This window comes from Phalacrocorax aristotelis, chromosome 3 (assembly GCF_949628215.1).
Source record: "Phalacrocorax aristotelis chromosome 3, bGulAri2.1, whole genome shotgun sequence".
Classification (NCBI taxonomy): Eukaryota; Metazoa; Chordata; class Aves; order Suliformes; family Phalacrocoracidae; genus Phalacrocorax; species Phalacrocorax aristotelis.
Window position 1 is genome coordinate 82,142,499 of NC_134278.1, and position 21,749 is coordinate 82,164,247.

Below are 21,749 nucleotides of genomic sequence, written 5' to 3' on the forward strand. Positions count from 1 at the left end.
CTGTCAGCTTAATCCTGATGCTGTCAGCAGAGCATTTATCAAGCCAATGTATCAGGTAGGAATAAAAACAACACGCGTCCTTCAGAGCAATGCGGTTAGTCCTCCCGTCACTCCCAAATCACTGCTTATTTCCCCCTGCCCTGCCCTGGTCCTTGACGTGCTGATGGCAAGCATTTTGCTGATGCCCTAGCTGTACGTTCCTGCTGTCAGAGCGTTAGGCCCCTACCATGTAAAGCCTTACACACACCCTTCACATCAGTTGCTTCTCCACACTAGGGCTCCATGGGTCAGGCTCAGTTGCTTCTGGTCAGGCTCAGATGGGGACAGCTCTGCAGAGAACAGGTATAGTCTCTGCTCCCATCATTGCGCAGGCATTTAGCACAAAAAACACCACAATGCACAAGCCATTAACAGTGCTGGGCACAGGGACTGGAGCTGCAGGGGAGATGTCACCACCCTACCTGGAGTTCAGACTCCTCATTCACCTCTGAAAGTGCAGGGAAGGTTTCTGAGCCCCTTGCTGAAACTTTACCTGTGGTGAGAAAACTGGGGAAGCCCGGCTGAGGTCCCTGGCACCCGTAACTCAAGCAGGCTCTTTATCGGCCACATGAGTCATGACCCTTGGAGACTTCAGGCTATTGGGGGGAAGGATGCTTTATCAAACATTTTTGCCACAGCAGTCACAGGGGGTCTCTTTGCCAGGTTCCTTCACTCTTTCCCCTGCTTTATTTGCACAGATGTTTTTGCCAAGGCTTGTCATCAAACTGGGGAGGGGGCAGCTGAAAAAAAAAAAATAAAAATGACCAAACAAGTTGAAGAAATTGCAAACAGTAAATCTGGCGCTTGCTAGACTGAGCCCAATAAGTTGCTGAGGTTGTACTTTTCAGATTCAGTTTTAGGCTCTTGTAAATTTTCAGTTATTTTAACCCACCTTTCTGAGCAAGCCTAGGAATGAGAAAGTAATCGTTTCATCAACTCAGGCTATATAAATCTCCTTGGGCTTTATTATTTGCTGTTTCATTTTACTGGCACAAGAGCTCCTATGAAAGTACAATAACCTACTCGTTGATTTACGACTTGGAAGCAGGCACACACTGAAAAACCGAGTGCATAGCACCTGAGGAAAAGTGCACTGAGTTAATTGAAAAGCTTCAGGAAACTAGAATTCCTCGCAGTGATACTGTCACATGCGTCAGTCACCAGATGTAACTCCAATTTTCTGCTTTCATAATAAGAATTCAATTGATATCCCCAGAAATAAAAATCTGCAGCCAGAATAACAGCACATTTATCATGAGCAGGTTTAAACCTCAGAAGACAGCTGTGTACAGCCCTCAGCAGAGTGGTTGGTAAGTGCTGTGGGTGCTTTTTCTTTTTTATATGAGTGTACTTTTGTGCATATACCTATACATACAGATGCACAGACATATATAACTCCCAAGGAAGTCTAAGATTAGAAAAAAGATGTTGTCTCTGGAGAGTTACTCCTATAGCCGCGGTTAAACATCACTGCCCTTATTCCTTTTTAATCGTTTTTCTTTATCCACTGACCCCACACCTCCATCTTTCTGTCTTACATGCAGACTTTTCCTGCAGTCCTGACCCATGCCGTTGCTTGCTGGGTAAAAGGGGATATTTTCCAAGTGGGCCATTGCCTTTGATTAGAAGCAGTCATGCTTTGAGCAGCACCACACAACGCTGCTAACTCCTTCATATGGCTACCTACAAACACTCAGTGATAATGAAGCCCATCTAATGCCTGTTGGGTGTGTACATGTTGCAATTCTGCCAAAACAGAGTGGTAGGGAAACACCAGGCAATATTAGCACATCTCTCCATTTTGTACAAGTGGGTAGCAACAGACTTGCTGCACAGGGAAACACAGCCAGATGCTGTTGACCAAAGTCCCACTCCTGTCAGATGGAGGGTGCCAGCTGTGGCTGCCCTTGGGGAGCTTGGTCACAGCTCTCCGTGAGCTCCCTTTGGGAGGAGCATAGGAAATAAAAAAATTGACAACATCTCTCCATGGAGGATACACAGGGAATGGCATTTTTTGGTCCAGATTCAGGAGATTTCCAGCTCAGGTAGTTTTCACACTACCTTTAGTGGGGCTTGTATGTTGTCAGGATGGGGTTCATCACATCATGTTGAATAATCTGCAAAAAGCCCACCTTCCCACTCCGTTTTCCAGATCTCCCTGGGAGACAGCAACAGGTAGCATCCCTGAGAACAGGGCCACTTTGCTTCCTAAACCTAAGAAACAGGCTCTGTATCATACTTTGCTGAGAACTTGTCTCAGTCTATATGGTCAGTGGTACACAAAGTCCCCAAAAGGGATTTAGCTGTCCTAGTAAAGCTGGCAGGCACTTGTCTAATGTAAACTTTCCCATGGAGATTTTACACACATTAGGGTGGAAAAAAACCCCTTTTCTTGTTTTCCAACCGGTTTTAAGCAACATCTGACTTTATATACTCAGACTAGATGGAGTTGGTTTAAGAATTTTCTTTTTAAAAAGGACAGCTCTGCCTCTGGATGAAGAAAAAGTGCTAATTTTCCCCCTTGTATAGCCAAAATCCACGATTCCCTTCCAGACAGGAACCATAAAATGCAATGCAATTGGTGTCCTCACTGGATTTTAAACTTCTAGATGTTTTGTATTCAGTAATCTTAACATATTGCACCCACACACGTGTCAAAAAGCATGTCTATGTGCATGTGTAATGTCAAAACAAAATACATATTAATAATGTATTATGTCACTGACAATCAGAGATCCTTTCTGAGAAAGTGGATGACCCGTAACGCTCTTTGCTCGAAGCTGGTTCAGCAGCTCTCACTCTCTGCATTCCCATCAGTGGCCCCAAAAGGAATCACATTCTGATGTCACCCAGCAAACACCACAGCATAGATCCATGATTTCCATGTATTTTGCAACCGACAGACTACCAACAGGCATCAGGATTTCTCCTGGACCACAGGGAGTCCTCGAACCCACATTCCTAACCCCACCACAAGCACCAGTCCCAGGGGCCACCGCAGGCTCATGCTATGGCTTCGTGGGAGACCCAAGATCACTTGAGCAGAGCTTGCGACCAGCGGCATCACATTTGCAAGCTCAGCACCTTCCACATCAGGCCACGTTGTTGTGCTGCTAATACACACCTCCCTGCATTTGCTCCAAGTCTGTGCCAAGCTAAATTAAAAACCACCAAACAAACAAAAAAACCCAAACCACAAAACAACAAAAGCACCCAAAAAAACCCCAACAACAAACCAAAATCCCCAACCTGTAAAAATTACAGCAGTTTAATTATGTCAGCTAACTTCTGTCCTGTCACCTTATTTAACAGTCTTGTCTCAGTTAGTAGCACACCTATTGTGCTCAGGAGTAAAGCAACACAAGTACGAGAGGCCATATCACCTTTCAAATTTATTAGACCTTTGATATGGGCTAATTTCTCCTGTTAGAGAAACATGAAGACAGGCTGCAAACCTCCCTTCTGGTCATGAGGGCTTGGCAAGAAACATCATTCTCCTGCTGGCTATAGAGAGACTTCTCCCATCAGCTGCCATGCATGAGCTGCAAAAAATGTCTTCCTACAGCTGTTGAAGAATTAAATCTGTTTGCTATGTATTTCAGAACAGAAGCTTTTAGGTACTTTATGCAAAGTGGCCCTCTGTCATCCGAGACCCTCTATTTTTCTTTCTTAAATCATTTGCCCAAACCTCACTAATGTCTCTTTTTCATGAGGCCAAACGAGTGAAATTTCGAAGGATGTCTATCTCGCAGGAACGATTGATCTCCAGGAGCAGGCTAATGAAGTAATCCTGCAGAGGAGCAGTGAGTGCCCTTAACACTCTGTACTCCGCAAGAACAGCCAGTCCAATGAGTCAGTACAAAGCACTCTCGTATTAACCTGCCTCTGAAGTTTAGGTAAACTTCCTGATCACTTAGACTTTCAATTTATTTTTAGGGAACTATTTCCAGTAAGTGGTTCAAGATGGATTATAGTTTAACTGGAAGCTTGGGAATAAAAAGATGGTCACAGGAAAGCTGGGTTCAATTCTTGCCTCTGCCACAGACTTCCTGTATAAATCTGGACGCACTGCACGGGGTGGGGAGGCGGGGAGGTATTCACCCATCTAACTCAAAACATCTAATTTCAATGCCTACTTTAAGAGCTCAGGATTCCATTATAACCAGTGGAGTGAGCTAGGCTGGGGTGACTCTGAGCACTTCCAGGAGTGGTGCACTCACCCACCATATAGGGAGCATAGGTTCCTAATTTAGGAGCCTAAAGCAGACTTCTAAATCACCTCTGCCTTTCTGATGTCCTTGGGGCTCAGTTTGTCACTCATGAAATATGTCCTAGATTAGCAATATGAAGAAAGTGGTACCCAAACTGAGCTTGAGCACCAGTCTCCTGGTCTAGCAGCTCAGGAGAGATGCAGGAGACAACACACAAGGCCAAAGTTCTGATTTAAATCACAGATGATAATGAAAAAAATTTATCTACTTCCTGATTTAAAAAAGAAAAAACAAACCCGAAAGTTATAAAAGGAAAATGTTTCAAGTACCTTTTTATAAATTTGCTTTTTTTCTTTTTTTCTCTGTCCTGGTGGTTCTCCCTAGGGTCTTGAGAATGCAGTGTGACTGCAAAAATACTTCTGATGTCATTTCTGAAAATACTGACACAAATTTTCTGAGCTTCATGAACAGGCCCCCAAAACTAAACATCTTTCCTATTGGTGTTTTTGAAATGAAAAGAAGTAGCCTGTGCATGCTACTGAAGCAAATTCAAATTCTGTTATTTGAGTATTCTTCCCCAGATATACTCTGTAAGGACTGTTTCATTCACCTTTTGTTCTGAATAATTGAGACCATTGCTCCATTGCTCTCTGTGTCTCTAGAATGAAATTATATGAGCATGTTGCTTGAAATGCCTAAAAAGAGAGAACAACAAAGACAAGCATCCAATATTCTGCAAGGAATTTTAAAACACAAGGCTTCACATATATCAGTTTCAGCTTTGAGCAATAAACATGTTTTGCATTCCTGGGGCACTTTTTTCTGGGGTTGTTTTTTTGGGGGTGGGTGGGGGGAGGACTGTAAATTTTCCCTTCACAAAATGTCCCATTTGGGATTGACGCTATCAGTATCTGAAGATTGTGCTACTGAGCGACCACTCAGAATCCTGCAGTGATAAATTAAACCAGAGGAAACGGATCATTTCTACTATCAGGGTCACTGTTGTCAGCTCCTAACAGGGCAATTGACTTGTCAAGTTGTCTCTGAAAGCCTGAGCTCAGATTTCATTGCCTTTCACATTTTTTTTTTTTCAGAATTGTATACAAGGGTCTCTGAGCCTGTCTTTCACCCAGAGATTCGGGAAATTCCAGGCACCAATCCTGCTCATAAATTGCAGAGGAATACATGAGGTGAGTCTCAGCATGAGACACTCCTGCTGGAGCAACTGTGTGGAAATACTGAATACAAGAAAAGATACGACAGGGTTGTGCATGTGAACAGATGGGGATTTGCTTGTGTGTCGTTATCAGACATGAGCAAGATCTTAAATGGTGAAAGGTCATTTGGAAAAGCCATGGGACACCTCTAGCATCAAGAGAAGAAAAAGAAAGCTCTGACACTCTGAGGCTCACTGTATTATTTAGAATAACAATCAAATCCACCTGCTAGAGAAGCAAGACAATAACTGTAAGTGGACCAAACCCACTAATAACATCTCCTACCTACATTTTTACCATTTATGTAATATAGACTTATAAACCTACATATAGTAGTTAGAAACCAAAACAAGATCAGTACTGCATAACTGTATTTGCTCAGCAGAAGAGAGATCCTCCGTTTTAATCAGCTTCCAGGTTAGAAGAAATAGGAACAGCAGGAAAAGCCACTTGTTTGAATATCAGATCACAGAGTAATGCCAGAGAAGAGAGGCGAAGCCATTTCAAGTGCATCGCCATAATGCTTGGGTCATGCTGCTACCCAAATTAGAGCTTCAGTTTTCCAAAAATACTTGGGAGTAGTGCAGAAACTCAAGTGATTACTTAAGGGAAATGCCGCTATTATAAAAAATGCTCGTTCCAAAACCAAAATTGGTTGGTGGTCAGCTGAAAGATTTCTTTTGTTATTAGAGATTTCTTTTGGTGGTGGTGTTGCTGCTGCTGCAATTAAATGGAAAGGTTTCTATTATGATGTTAACATCCTTGTTTGTATTACTGATTAAATAAATAGTTCAATTCTTTCCCCCAGAACTAAGCCACATCCATTTTTCCATGGTAGACCTCAGTTTCAATGAAAATCATTTCTGGAGGAAAAACATTCTGTTGGAAAATAGTGACCAACTCTTATAATCATGGTTGAAAATCCAAACACACCCAGATGTACTGCATATGCCCTCGTTATCTTTGGGATGTACGAGTATTTGTGGGGCCCTCACATACAGCCATGGTATTTTGAATGGAGAAAGGTGAAGCAAGAATCTGTGTAAGGAGTTTCTCTGCTTGGCCCTGAAAGAACACCTCTTCCCTCCACCCCTGAAAGACCACTTTTCCTCCCAATTCCATGTTTTTTACCACCTCACCCCCAGTTTACCCTCTTGTCATTTCCTCTTGCCCTCTTCCCACCATATCACATTTCCAGTTCAGAATTTGTAGATCCACAATTGTTTAAAAAGCAGCTCAAACTTCCAACTTATAAACATCGCTTCCTCTGTCTCCTGAATTTATTTTAATAGCTGATATTTGAGCCCAGGGGATTGTTTTAACTAACACTGTATAGTCAGAAGGAATCACTTTCCTCCAGGCTACCTCTAGGTCAATAGCATAAGGCAAGACCCCCTCACATTTCATTACCCAGGGATCAGATCCCCTTTCCCAATCCATCACTCTGAAGCTCGTTCCTCCTATTCCTCTCAGATTTGCTTGTATGATTCATGTGGTGCCAAATCAACAGTATATTTGCTTTTTTCTCAGTTCATTGTTTTTATTTGCTTACATGTTCCCTATCGTAGTTCAACCCATAAATCAATGCTGGTTTATTTTTTACAAACCCATTGAAAATTTGAGCCAGTTTCCACTGCTATGAAAGACTCCCAATACTACATGTCCTTTAACAGGTGGAAAATGTCTTAAGAGGCTGTTTGGATGGGAACGATTTTCTAACTTAAAGACAAAGTAGTATTTATTTATGACTTAATCTAATTCCAAAACAAAGTAACAGTTCCCTACACCAAATTATCTCCTTATGATGCTATCCCTCTAACATATGGTTTTATTATTTAAATAAAAAATGTAATATTGAAACCATTTCTAGCTATTAAACTTGTGTAACTGATTATAGTGAAACAATGTTCCTGAGATACTTTAACAGACCATTTTCCCTTAAGACAACCACTAAATGTCTGTCCTAGCTAAATTTGGCATTGCGAGAGCAAGCAACAAAACCCAAACACACTCCCCACTCCGACCCTTTTACTTAACCTTCACTTTTGGTTCAGAGTGAAGAGCTATTGATTTACCAGGTTATTAGTGGAACAAAACCACCCCTTTTCTGGTGACCTAGACCTGGAAAAAGAGAAACTGCAAAGAACCACCCCCAAAGCTGAGTTCTGTGTGCATTACCAAGGTCAAAGCTTGGCTCAACAGGCCAAACCCAGGCAATTCCTGCTCGGGACAATGCTCACCTATCCCACCTGGCCAGGTAAAAAAGTACAAGAGAGGAACCTGCCTTTGCAGCTATATCCCACTTCTCTTCCACTTGCTAAAATATCTATTGGAGGGCAAACTGTGAGTGACAGGTCTGCCCCCATCCCGATGACCAGACATGGTGGTTCTCCTCTCCTCCCAGCTCCACACTCAGTGGGATGCAATCCCCAAGACCATCTGGTTCCTCTTCCTCTCCCTGGCTGACTTCAGCTTTCCACTGTCAGCCAAGTGGACTGCTTCAAACCTGTGTGTTTCTCTAATGTTTCTTCCTTGCATGAACAACGTTAGCCACTGGGAAAAAAAAAATCTGCTTCGGGGTTAGGACACAGAGGATGTTCACTGGCAGCTTGGATGACAACCATGTGCTGCAAGTCAGCAGCTTCAGTGTCTACAGAGCAGGAAAGGAACAAAGAGCAAAGCAGGTTGTGGCCCTGATGGCTCCTGTTGGCAATTGTAGGCCCTTTCCCTTCAGAGAAGTGATCTACACCTCTTTCTGCCTGGCATCAGAAACAGGCCCTTGAAGCGCTGTGCCTGCAAGGACAGCAGGTTTAAAACAGTGAAGACCTACACCACTAGGATAGGACAAAGATTTTCCCTGCTGCCAGAGCATGCTCAAAACAGAAGGTCCAGAAGTCAGAAGCCTCTGACATTGCCAACCTCAAGCTAACATTGTACTGTTGGATTGAAACAAGTAATGCCACAAGATGACCTTGCACATGCTAAGAATCAGTTTTCACTGAACGTATAATGTTTAATGCATTGAAAATATTCCCCATCGTAAGTTCTGATGAAAACCTTGGTAATTTTGTGTACTGTGAAAGTTTAAAAAAATTATTTAAAATAACGGAAATATTTTATTTCTGTAATGTTTCATCAGGATTTGGACATACAACTATTTTTAAATATTTTTACTACAATGAGAATATATTTCTGTACAATGTATTGTTTTAGATAGGAAACCCATAACATTTATCTGAACAATACAAAAATTTTTTTGATTTGACAGTTTTGAACTTTGCTACCTTGCTTTGCCTTCAGATGAAAAATTGACTGAAGCTGACCCTTCCTTGTACAGCATTTCAGATTTGACACATCAGCATTTTCCAAGTACAACACATTTACTTTGAAAAAAAAATAACCAACTCAATCAACTTGGGCAGTCGCTATGAACTTGTACTGCTCTTTGCTTGTTCCCTTCCAGCTCTGAGATCACTAGGGATGGATCCAATATTAGGTTGCCGCATGCCAATAATCCCTTTGTCCCCCACGCAAGCTGCTGTCTCAACAGAAAACCCACTTCCAGCCTTCTGCTTGGTGGAGCTAGCAACCTAGCCCTGTCCTTCAAGCCTTTACAAAAAACCCTGAATAAATTTCCTGTAAAGCTATTAGAAATAGTCTCTTCTTCCAACTGCTGATAAAATTTTTGATGAAGATCAGCTCTAAGTTAAGATCAGGCATTTGCAAAGTCACACAAGTTCATGCCATTCAATTAAAACCATAAGAAACACAATGGAAAATGAGGAAGGCAGGTTAAAAGCCATCATCTATTTATTTCATGAAAAATCAACACACATTGCATGATGAGTTTTCACAGGCTCAGTTCCTGATTTATTATATGTCATTACACTAATCCTTGTCAGTGGGGTGAGCGAGAAGCACTGGGTAGAAGCAAGACAAGACCCATTCAGATGAAGACAAGGGTCTTAGCAATGAGAGCAAACAGCCCCTTTCTTGGATTCACTGCCTGAATCCCCGGAGTCACATGTCCTGAAGCAAAACCAAGGAGGCATTTTCTGGATGATGCGCTGCAGTCAAACACACTGTTACAAGCCTCGTGCTCCAATACCTAATAAAATTCAGTAGGCCAGAAATATGGATTGTCCAGCTAGATATTTCCTAACATTTAAAAAAAAAATGTATTATTTACTTCTACTTTCTGTTTGCCAGAGAAAGAAGGTAACTCTCCCCACAAACCTTAATTAGATGAGCTAGAACAGCTGGAAAAAATAATCACATTTCAGACACACGAGCCTTTTCTATGTGGGTCTGTGTGCCCAAAAGCTGTTCCAGCTGTATGAGTTGACCTAACAAGATTACCTGTACCTGAGAGCATTGCCTGCCTTATGTCTGTAGACAGTCCAGGCTACCACAACACCACTGCTTTAACTGTGTATTTAGACATTCCTGGCACTGCAAGACTTTAAGCTTGGTTTTTACCTCTAGAAGTAACAATATATTGCAGACAATTAAAAAAAAAAAAAGGGTGCTTGCTTTCTATTTGTCCCTTTCAAAACCTCCCTCAATTAAACTAAAATTACATAAACCAAATTTGAGGGAGGGTGGGGGAGCTAAAAAGGTTTGGATATTTTTATACACTCATCTAAACAATTGGATTATTTGCCACAGCCCAAGAGACACACTGCAGGACACTGCTGGTGGACATATACCCGGGTCTGAGGATTCCTGCTTGCTGCCATGACAGAGGTTTGTTGCAAGGCACACAGACCCATTATTATTAATTTCCTCCAGCTTCTGAACAATTTTTGAATTGTTCCTCAATTTTTAAAAGTGATTTATGGGTTATAGGGAGAGAAAGAAGCAGGGGTTTTGTAAATAGTCCCTCCCTTTCATTCCATTTCAGCACATTAATTGCTCATTGTCTGTAATTGGAAACATAAAAGTGCATTCCTACTTGGGTCACATGCAGACAGCTGCCCTGATGCAACTCTTAATGTACAATAAACCTCCAGTGTGGTACTGCAGACCTGCTTGTTTTAATAAAGTTAACATACACGGACTTTGAAATCCATGGAAGTATATCTAATGGGCATTTTTGGTGAAGAGATTATTTAAGTTTCTGCTTTGACAATATTTTTCCTCTTTGGAGGTGTGCATATTAAGGCAATGACCTGAGTTCACATAAGCATCCCCAGGACCTCACCCTTCTAATTTAAAGTCAAAGCTTTGGGTAGTATCCTGCCATTTCTATATCAACGCAGGCCCCAGAATTCCCTTAGAAAGGAAAGGAAGAAAGAAAAAATAAAGAAACATAAATGTCTGCTTCTGAGCCTGTGTAAATGCAGAAAGGCCTAATGCAACCATATGATTTTATTGGCTTGACAGCCAATTTCCCAGGCTATAACTTGCCTTTAGGAAATATGGCTAAGAAAGCCAGGAATAGTCCATTAACTTCCCCATTGCTGTGAGCAAGCAGAAAAAGCAATGGTTCCCCCAGACAGAAGGGGAAAGGAATGACTCCTCGCTCCGTACCTGGGCTCAGTTTTAAGGAGTCTATTTGACTAAAAAACTTGCTTTTGATTTTACAGTGGGAACTATTTATAAAGCCCACAGCTAAACAAAACTTTTCAGTAATTTCAGAGGAAGTAAAATGAAAATAAGTTATTTTAAGTCGATCTTTCTGGAGAGGAGTAGGTAAAGAGAAGACTTCACGAATATTGGCAATGGGAAGCTGAATCCCAGGAAGGATCCTGGGTGCGCCTGGGAAGCTTTTTCACATGGGGAGAAATATTCAAGGGCCCGCAAATCATCTTTGTTTGGCACACAAGTTAAGCTCAGGATTTTGCCTGACACAGCATAAGAAAATCACAACTGATTTCTTCCACTAGCAAATTGATGGGACTGCAAACCTCCAGCAGTGAGTGGGAATAAGCAGCCTGAGTGGGAAGCTGTGTCCCAACCAGCACAGATATTTGCAAAATGAGCGTCTGCCTGCAGCACGGCTCTCTTATTCAGGGAGGCAGGGCTTTCCCCTCTGCTCCCCAGAGGGGTTGGCATGTGGAAACTTAGTGATAGGCCTTTAAATTTCACTGTTGTCAACCAGTCTGGAAAAAGGAAGATGTGCTGAGATGGGAGCTGGCACTGAAGGACAGCGGGTGATAAACTTGAAGATTCTGAAATCCTGACTCTGGGCCACACATGGTGGCCTGCCAGATGCACAACATTGATAAGTTGAAGGGACAAGAAATAGTTAAAGTTTCCAGGGAGAGTTGTATTTATTTTAAAGCTCACAGTAGCCCTTTAAATAAAGAAATAAAGTCCTTCATCTCCAACTGCATATAGACCTAAGCCTAGAAGTGTTTTGGGGGACTTATTATTAAAATACAGGCCACATAATAAATGCTGAAACAAATGAGAAGGTATTTTAGTTTCCAGTGATAAACTCTTTAGATATATTTCTGTCCCTTGCAGGAACATCACTTTTCCTAGGTACTGTACAGAAAACCAGCAACAGGCAGCCCCCCTGAACCACTCAATCACTGCAAAGATTAGAGAAATACATGCAAAAAACTTCCACTTAAGCCTCCCTTTTTTTTAAGAAAAAACCCAAACCAAATTAATTTATGCCCTATACCCTGTTCTGATTATTTTAGGCTTAGACAGAGACTTTGATTTGCTGAATAGTAAACAAAAACTGGCATGCTGTGAGAGAAATGATTGCCTCAATAGAAAAGTGTCCATTTATGTCATCCCACAATTATTTCAAGCACTATAGTTGAGGTTAGTCCCTCTAAGGCATGTACAAATTGCAAATACACACAAATAATAATGCTCGTACTTTTGGAAAATGTGAAACCCTTTGTTTTGGAAAGGTTGTTCCTATTATTTGTGGCTTGCAACTGTCATCATTATTCAAGCCTTGTCTTCTTTCATGATTGTTCTGCAGCTACTGGGTGCTTGAGAACTTCCCCAAAATTAATATACTTCAAAGAACCAGACATTTTGTATATAGCTTAATTACAGCCTATATAATTAAGTTTTAAAATGATAAAAACTCTTCTATGCCATAAGTGTACTCAGGCTTCGGCTCACAGGCAAGCTACTACATATCATCCGACAGAGCAAAGGGCCAAGAAATTCCATTTCATTAATTGTTTCCTCCAAATCTGAAATGTAATTACATATTTTCCAGGGACCTTTGACATTTTCGCACTGTGGCTTGGAATCTGATCATACCCTGAAGTAAACTGCCCGGCTGATCACAGACTTAGGAAAAAAAAGATTGCTAGCGAGGTAGGCTCGGTCTTTTTCAGACTCTGGAGAATAGAGCAGCAAGCTGCATGGGTCTGGGTCAGGTTTCATTAACAGAGCCTTGAAAGGATTGAGGAGATGATGATGAGCTGGACTCTTATCTCAAGTAATCGTTCTTAGAGCTATCAGAAAAAGCACTGAAAGACAGAAGTCTCTCTCTTTGCACTGAGAGAGAGAAGGCTCTCTCTTTGCAGCAGCCATGGCTAGTTCACAGAGGAACTAAAGGGGTTTTTGAACTTGCTCATATTTAACCTCTGTGTGTTTTGTGGTTCTGATGTTTCTGGACTCCTTTTGAGCACAAGCCCCAGCCCAAATGAACAGATAGATCTAATCCATACAGAGGTAATCCTCCAGCACTTGATTGCTCCGAGAAACATCCCATAAGGCAGGCACTGCTAGGAATTGGCACCAGGGGCCTGATGCTGCCATGCTTGTTCAGGATGAGCCTGTCCTTGGTCTATCATACGCTACAGTGATTTTATTAATGAATAACTCTTTACTAATGAGTAAACCATGAATGAACTCACTGACTTTCATCAGTGGGCCCAGTCCACTGTTAGTGTTGTTCAGGTGAGTGTGATGGGTACACATGTACACACACACACAAGGTACATGTGTGTTAGCAGATAGCTAGTTGATTTACCTCCTTGCAAATAGAGCATGCTAGTCCTCAGGGTAATCAACCTGAAACTTCTGCAAATGCTAAATTCACATTAAAATACAATTTTTAACATAACACCATGTGGGTTTTTTTTTTTAAACCTCAAAACGCTTTTCATGTATTGCTTTAGATGCCTCAAGTCCTAGACAAAACATATTTCTTCAAACTGTTGCTCTGTTTCCCCTTAGCTTCATGAACAGGAGAGCAGCACCTTATTAGAAACAAAATCAATGAGTCTCCATGAATAATTACTTGGAGTTTGGAAAGGAAAAAAGAAATTTGGCAAGCCTTTAGTCAGTAATATATGCTTCTAAAACCTACTCTTTGAAAGGGCCAAGTTATTACATTGTGAAAAGTAGTTACTCAGCACGTGCTGTAACTTTTCATAGGGATTTTTAGGCCAAATTTAAAGAGTGCTAATGATTTTGAATGCCAGACTTGAGACCCTACAGCAGGATGAGGTTTTAACAAGACTTGAACAACTGCCCTCCCTCCCCCAGGTTGTGCCTCCTTTAAAAATATGGATTTTTGTCTTAAAATTAAAGTACCCCACATCTCTAGCCATGGAAAGTCTTGCCCTTCATATCCTTTTCAGTACATTGAGAGTAAACTCCCATTCAAGGCAGTGGGAAAGGTCCTGGCATTCACCAAAATCTGTTGGCATACTGGGAACGTCATTCATTATTAGGAAAGGAGAAACCACAACTGACAGTGCCTTGTTCAGCAATGAGAGTGACGGGGCACACCAGTTCCTTTCAGAAAGCCTAGCTCTGGTACTGGGAGCAATCTGGCCACAGAGACTTGGACCTAATTTATTCTGCTTCTCAATTACCTCACTTAACTCAGCTATCACTATGGGGAAGTCTGTTGAAAGTTTCTCTGAGAGTGGCTTATACTGAATGCTTTAGAAGATGGCATAACCTGAGGGTGACATGTAGTAAGGGCCAGCACCTACTCACTTATTCCTCTTATTCATTTATTATTTTAATAAATAATTAAGGATACTTGTGAAGGCAGACTAAAGTTTACATATAACACAACTCTTGGAGCTTGCCAAATATCGTAGACAGGTGTTACTGCAAGGAGAGCAAGGAAGTTGAACCTGATTCTTCCACTTCCAATGCTCCAGCTCACGGCAAGACTGCAAAGCTGGAGCCCTGTAGTGAAGTGGGCAGGCAAGAAATCCAGATTCCAGTAACCCCGGCACACATCCAGCCAGTCATCAGCTCTGAGCCCCTGAATTACCTCCAGATCCCTCGTTGGCCATCTGGCTCCCCAGCAATGCAGCTCCACTGCAATTTGAACCCTTCTTTAAAATTTCCCAAAGAAAGGGGAGACGAAAACAAAAGGATCATTTACTTCCTCTAATTGGGGAACAAGATAGGAAGACAGATAAGCCAAGGAAAATTGGCACAACTCCACGGACTTCAACTGATCCTAGAGAGCAGGGCGATGAGCGCTGCATAAAGAATACGAGCATGCTACTATTACTGCCTCATGATAGTAATACCAGGCTGTTATCTTACACATTTCATCTTGGGATATAAAAACACTTTGCAAGAGAGGTCAGTATCACAGAAATAAAGTCACACCAATTCACCCAGAAAGAGATACACCAACACTTTTTTCCTTGTTGTTCACAAGGTGACTTTTCTCCTTGCTAAGACAAAAATAATATAGTACTAGTTGTTGCCAAATATCCACTTTTGAAACTTGGGCCCAGTCATTTTTAGCTAAGCAAACTTGGCACAAAACGAGCATTGCCTATGGATGGATTTTATAACGTGGGAATTTTGCCAGGATCCTATTGCAGCCTACTTTGAGGTCTGGTGCTTCACCTTCTCACCCTACAACAAAGATTAAATGGTCTTCTAACAAGGAATAAAAAGAAAAACCACCTGATACTATTTTTCTCTTCCCTCCCTAGGATTCTAGGAATTACAATCCACAGATAAATTTCAATAATGCCATGAGCAAAAACATGTCTTTCCCCGAAGCCAGCAGTACTTCTGCAGGCTACGATTATTTATGTGCAACACACACGTGCAAACATGCATGCACACGCAGCCATCTTTTACAGGAGTTGGGTAGAAGAGCTCTCCTCTCACTGGTTTAAGGGCACAAAGAAAAAAATATGCTGTTCAAAAAAGGACAAAAATGCTGTGAAATAATCCAAAGCCACAGGGACTATTCTTTTAAAAAGATACTCAGCAGCCCCAGGGTGAGCAGTGGCTGCTGCACAGTGATGCAAAGGAAGGACTTTAATACCCAGCAGAGCTGATACATAACCGGATCAGGGCAGAACAGACCCCCAGAACCACCCCCGAGGAACAGACCTGACGAACAATGGGTCAAAGGAATTAGAGAGGTTGCAGCAGCTCCTCTGGGCATTACACATTCTGCTTTGGATCTTCTTGCTGACGAGGGAGACAGAAGTGGAAGCCACAGCACTGCCTTCCCTGGTCCAGTCCTGCAGCGTCAGCAAGAGGTCTTCAACATATTCACTACTTTCCTCCCTGCACAGGGGAGACTAAAAAGGACCAAAAAAAGCTATACCATCCTGCCAGACAGGAGAGTTACGGTTTTGTTAGAGCCTGTGCACAGGTCCCACCTCAGCAGCCTTGGTAACACATTTAGCATTTTCTGGGTGTGACACAGAAAAAGAGCAGGATGGGGATGTTCCCCTGGACCAGCTCTCCTGCTTCGACTCTCTGAAAGAATAGTTGAGACGAGAGGGGAGGGTGTGGGTGGGAGGGAACCATGGAAAGATTGATGTAAATTCATTTTTAAAAGCCAAACAGATGAAAATAATTTTCACAGCCCCACAGCTGTTCTATGTATTATTTTTGGACCAAGCCTGAGCAAAACACGGTGCAGATAATAGCCCGAACTTTGGGCAGATAAGCGCTGCATAATCAAGTCAGCAGCATAGCCTTGACATCTCCCCTTCCTGGCAGCCAGTGCACTCCATGACAGATGAGCACCTCTCCCCTCCTCAGGGCCCTTTTCCTCCATCTGACACAGGTCCTCTAGGGCAAGACACCATCTTCAGCGCATTGCCGTTTGCCCATCACTCTCCAAACCTGAGCCCCAGGTGAGTTAGAGAGGACAGGCAGAACTGCTCCAGGCCTTCCCCAGATCCCTGCTGGCACCTTTCAGCATGAAACACATAGGGGATGAAACACCAAAAGAGGGAATGGACCTAAGTCCCAAAGCCGCAGTCTCCGAGGCAACTTTGCCAAGCCTTGGACCACAGAAATGACAGACGGACTTACAGTCGCGTTTATCCTCAGTTATTTTCCTATAAACCAGCCCTGCCAACGGCCAGCCAGTGCTTTTTGCAACTTCCACTGCACTTTGTGGAGCAGGATCTTACACTGGTTTTTAAAGGCTACAAAAATCTCTCTGTTTTGGAGCCAGACAACACATGTCCAGGAACTTACTGTCGTGCTCCATGTCCTGATGCCTGGGAGCAGGCAGAACTGCCTTTTCTGCCACGGGGAAAGCAGGAGGGCCCCGGCACACCAACTCCCCATAGGCAGCTTCTGGCCAAGGATAGGGTCCAGTACAAGGTGATGGTGTTGCTCAGCATTGGTCCTGACAGATTGTCCCCCTGAAGTCAACCTGAGCCTGTCCCTTGCCCTCACTGAGCTCTGGAACTGGCGTCAAAGAAATGACGGGGAACATAAAATGCTACAATGCTTTCAAGAGTCCAGGCTGGCAACTTCACTTGCCTAGAGGTTCCTAAATGGCATTGAAAACCTTGCTCTAATGTTTTCTCTGGGACTGTTTCATTAAGTGGAAGTGTTCAAAACTGCTTTTATAAAAATTGCTGAGGCTCTGAAAGCAATACCTTGAGCAGACGCAAGCAGGGCACATGGAAAGCAACCACTAAAGGTGATACCAAATGGGACAGGTTGCGTACACTAAGCTTTGAAGTGGGGTCAGGGTACCTGGGCTCAGTAACTTCCATTCCTCAGCATATTTAACCCAAAAGCACACCTGAACCCCCTGGGACAAGGAACAAGAGGCCTGGAAGGGCTCCCCCATCCTCGGGACACTCGCCTTGGTGCAGCCCCCTCAGCACAGGGCTATCGCATTGCATGTTGTCTATACACAACGGCACAATATAAAACCCATTTAAAAACTGGGCTTACTTACTGCTATTAAAGAATCCATCAGTGAATTTCATTTTTTATTGGTTGAGTTACAAAACTTACAGCAGTGTGTTGTGTTTGTTTTTCCAGAGCACCAATAAAAAACTTTGATTAAAAAAAAATTGAGAAAGGGAAAGAAAAAGAAAGAAAAAGAAAGAAATTAAAAGCTGACCTGGTATAACCCACGCAAGCACTGAACCTCAGCAGTGCTATATAAAAAGAGCTGAGAGGCAGCAAAGCCAATTGTTGAGCAAATGTTCGACTGTGGCTGTAACCCACAACAATCAAAACCTGTTTATGACAGAATTTTTGCTTCATAAAAATAAGTGCACTCAGGCCCAGCTATATTAAACATGGTTTTATCATAGACCAATCACTGCAGACAAAGCACGGCAGATGTAGTGCCCCAGGAGTAAAAACACAAAGCTCTTTCTCTGCCACTTCACGGGCCCAATCCTGCCATATGCAGGCAGTACAACTGCCTCCAGGTATTCATGGTGCTACACTGCCATATTGCTCCAGAGATGTCAAACAATCTATGCTTGGTGTTTCTTTACAGACTTCTTTTCCTTTTCTCATTTATGGCCAAGCATGCATCTCAAAATCAGCTGATTTTGGCATGTGTGACCTGCAATCCTATTTTGGCCTTTGGCTAATCCTGCTAATTACACTGAAAATTATATGCAAGGTGAAAATTTCTATGAAATACTGTAAGGACAATGGCCCCGGTTATACTAAGATTGTACAGGCACTACATCATGGTGCCATCACAAAGTGGTAGCCATACTGCAGCAGATGCTGTATAGAAAAATTGTGGATATGGCTTAAGTCAGGGCCACTAACTCCTACACAGTGAAATGAGGGCCTGGTTGCATTCCAGTTGTGCCCTACGTTTCCAAAATTATGCCTGTGAAAAGCAAATATAATATTAAGTAACTCAGCCATAGAAATTTAATTTCCAATTATATGGACTGGTTGCAACTCTAAGTAACTGCAAACAAATAGTAACTACATTATTATGAATGGACCTGTAAGAAGAAATAAAATTTACATCTTTAGAGGGAAAAATAAGCCTAAATGCATAATTTCCTAGACACATGACTTCTAATTCATCAGAGCTGGTTAATTTAAAAAAAAAAAAAAACCACCAACAACCAGTGGAATTCTGCCTTTTTTTCAATTATTTCCCAAATTTATATTTTGAGTAAATGCTCTTTTTAAGAGCAAGCAATTAAAGAAAAGGAAAAATTTGCTTTAAAAAGACATTATTTTTCCCATCTCAGTTAAAAGAATTAATTTTCAAAATGTCAGCTAAGTATAACCATATGGTTCTAGTATATGAGAAAAATGCAAATGCAGTAAAGACAAGAATTTTGGACATTTCATTTCAATTCCTCATTTCTTTTTTATCTGCCTTAGAAAAGTAAGAAAATAAATCCTACTTGATTCATAAGCATTTGTCAGGTATTTTATCTGTTACACCTTACGGGATCCTAATGAACTGCTTACTTTGGCTATTCATTATTAGTTACTGAACCCCTGGCTAGCCACCAGAGTGCTAGGAAACAGTCTCACAATACCATGGGTGCTGGTGTGAAGGCATGGGTTTTGGTATGAATTCCACAAACATTCATAAACCAGAAATAACACTTTGAGCAAGAAAGAAGGCACAAAGTGCTCGACTGGAATAGCTGTCCAGAACTAGAATGAATATTTGCAAACTCTCACTTCATCATCTTCACCTATCTTTAGAGGACCATGAATCCTGCTGAAAAAAAAAAAAAAAATCAAACAGCTTATGTGTTGCTAAACCTCTCAGAGGCTTTCAAAAGTCTTCACCCTGAGGCTTGTCTAAGTTGGAAAACAAATTAGGCTAGCTATCGTGGGACAGGTACTTATCAATATCTGCATGGGTGGATACTGATAGCACTTTTCTCGCATTCAGCTTAATCCACTTGGGAGAAAAGCCATTAAATAATCCACAGAAGGCAGCTGAGCAGGAGCATCCACTCTGGACAGTGTTGTGCTTTGCATTCACATGCCAGCTCCCTCTCCCTCCACCCAAGCACTTGGCCTTCAGATAAGGGGGTGTCAACTGAGTGGGAAGTTTGTCCCAGTCAAAATCTCCAAACTCTTGGGAAAAGTCAAAGCTTCTAAGAGCAGCCGCCTGTGTTTTCTTTCTTTTTTTCTTGTGTGTTGGAAAAGAACAGCCTACACAAATACCACGGTGCAGGAAATCTTTGGGGATTAAAACATGATACGCTGTATTTCAGCAGGGATTTAGACAGGCCTTGTGGAAGAAAGAACGCCTCCCTCATGGAAGAAGGAATTACCTTGGTGCTTTTATTGCTTACTTCTTTCACCATGAGCTTTCATTTGGAGAGACATCATTTGCCACTGGGATGTGCACAGAGAAAGCAGCAAAAATCAAACCACTATTTTTGCACCTGCCTTTTTGTTTCCACCCCATTGGCAGAACAGATCTTACATGGATACAAGAAAACTATTATGCTAAGTCTGTTCCCAGGACAGGAAAAGTCCTCTCCCATCCTCATTAACATTGTACAAAGTATTTCAGGCTTGCAAGTGCTATAGGACAGGCTTGACAGACATGACTGTTGACCCAAAATATTAGTGAGGATTGGAAAACAACTGGCTGAAGCTTTCTGAACACGACCATCAGCGTGACTGCCAAAGAAAGCATCAGAACCCGTTACTTCATGAACCAACATGTGATTTGCAGAAACACTTACATGGCTTAAAAAGTCTAAATCCTGCTTTCAAAAGGGCTTAGTCACCATAAAGTGATTTAGGTATCTCAGTACATTTGAGGGGCTGGCTGTTGAAAGTGCAGCTTTCAATGGAAATGAGTCATTGATTGTGAATTTCGAAAAGAGAAATTCCTGCTACAACACCTATTGCGGGAGACCAAAAGACCCTGTGAAACACATTTCCTCCAGCATAACCCCTACACCTTCACTCAGGCCTCCCAGACAAAATGAGCTGAAACAGCGATATCTTAAGTCTGATAATTACTAAGGTGGGAAACGTTGAGATCCCAGACTGGCAGCAACATCAGAGACCATGATAATGGGACAGACCTATACCTTTAGGACATAGGTAACTTACTGCATGTGTATGAAGCAATTAACATACAAACTTCTTTGCCCATAAAGAAACCACAAAAGTCGTCAGCCCCAAGACTGAGCTTGTACACAAAACTCTATGAAGGAACAGGACATTCACATAGCACAGGAAAATTATTGATTCAATTCAGCAAACAGTTGCAGAGAGAATGAGAGAGGCTTCAGTCCACATTGGTTAAATAGGATTACAGGTTTCTTCCCCCCCCCCCCCCCCAAGTGATTCAACCAGGATGTACTGCATTAGACCTACCCTGGGAGACAGTTGCACTACCATGGAACCTGCGCATTGTTTTAAGGCAACTATTTTCAGAGAGGCTATTGCCACAGTTAAAACTCCAGCTGTGTGCAAGAGACCTGTTCCTAAGACCCTACCATCCTCCAATTTCTTGCCATTATAATTCAGAGAAATTAACTGCTGAAATCCTTTGCTGTGAATAGGAAGAGTTGCTATGCCAACATCCTAGCAAAGATCAACATAGCTTATACCCTGGCAGAAATTACCATAAATCCCAATCACTTAAAAAAGTAACAGAAAAACAGGAGAAATTAATGTCCTTTTTAGTAAAGGACTTAGCAGGTCAGTCTGCAGCATGGGTAGGTAGAAAAATTGAACTGAAAAGAGAAACCCAAAGGGCTTGGATTCTGAAGTCCGAAACAGTTCTGAAAGGGAGAGCAGCAAGCGAAGTTGCTAATAACCACAAAGCAAGCTGCAGGCCAAACGCTTTGTCATTTAAAAGCCTTAGATCAGTGGTCAGAGTAGCATTATTTGAATTTAATGGCACACAGTAAAGCGCTGTTTAATTAAGCACTGAAAACTTAACATGAGTGTTTAAAATACCTTTCAATCTGCCATTTGCTTTAACATATATTAATAGCTAGAGCTTGCTGGAAATGCTCCACCGGGAGAAATTTTGGAGTGATGAAAGCTGAAAAACTCTCTCCATGAAAATTTCCATTTTGTTAACTCTAAAAATCACAGAAAAACACCTTAAGGCAAAAAGATTTCA

At 42.0% G+C, this 21,749-nt stretch overlaps 1 protein-coding gene across 1 annotated transcript in view; it reads left to right on the forward strand.

The window, feature by feature from the left end:
- BMP2 (bone morphogenetic protein 2) overlaps positions 1-7,252 on the forward strand; it is a 123,193-nt gene extending 115,941 nt beyond the window's left edge. Inside the window, exon 5 of the mRNA XM_075088206.1 lies at positions 5,345-7,252. Within this exon, the coding sequence (XP_074944307.1) occupies positions 5,345-5,366 (22 nt within the window). The 3' untranslated portion in view covers positions 5,367-7,252. The remainder of the gene's footprint in view (positions 1-5,344) is intronic.
- Positions 7,253-21,749: the final 14,497 nt, after the last annotated feature.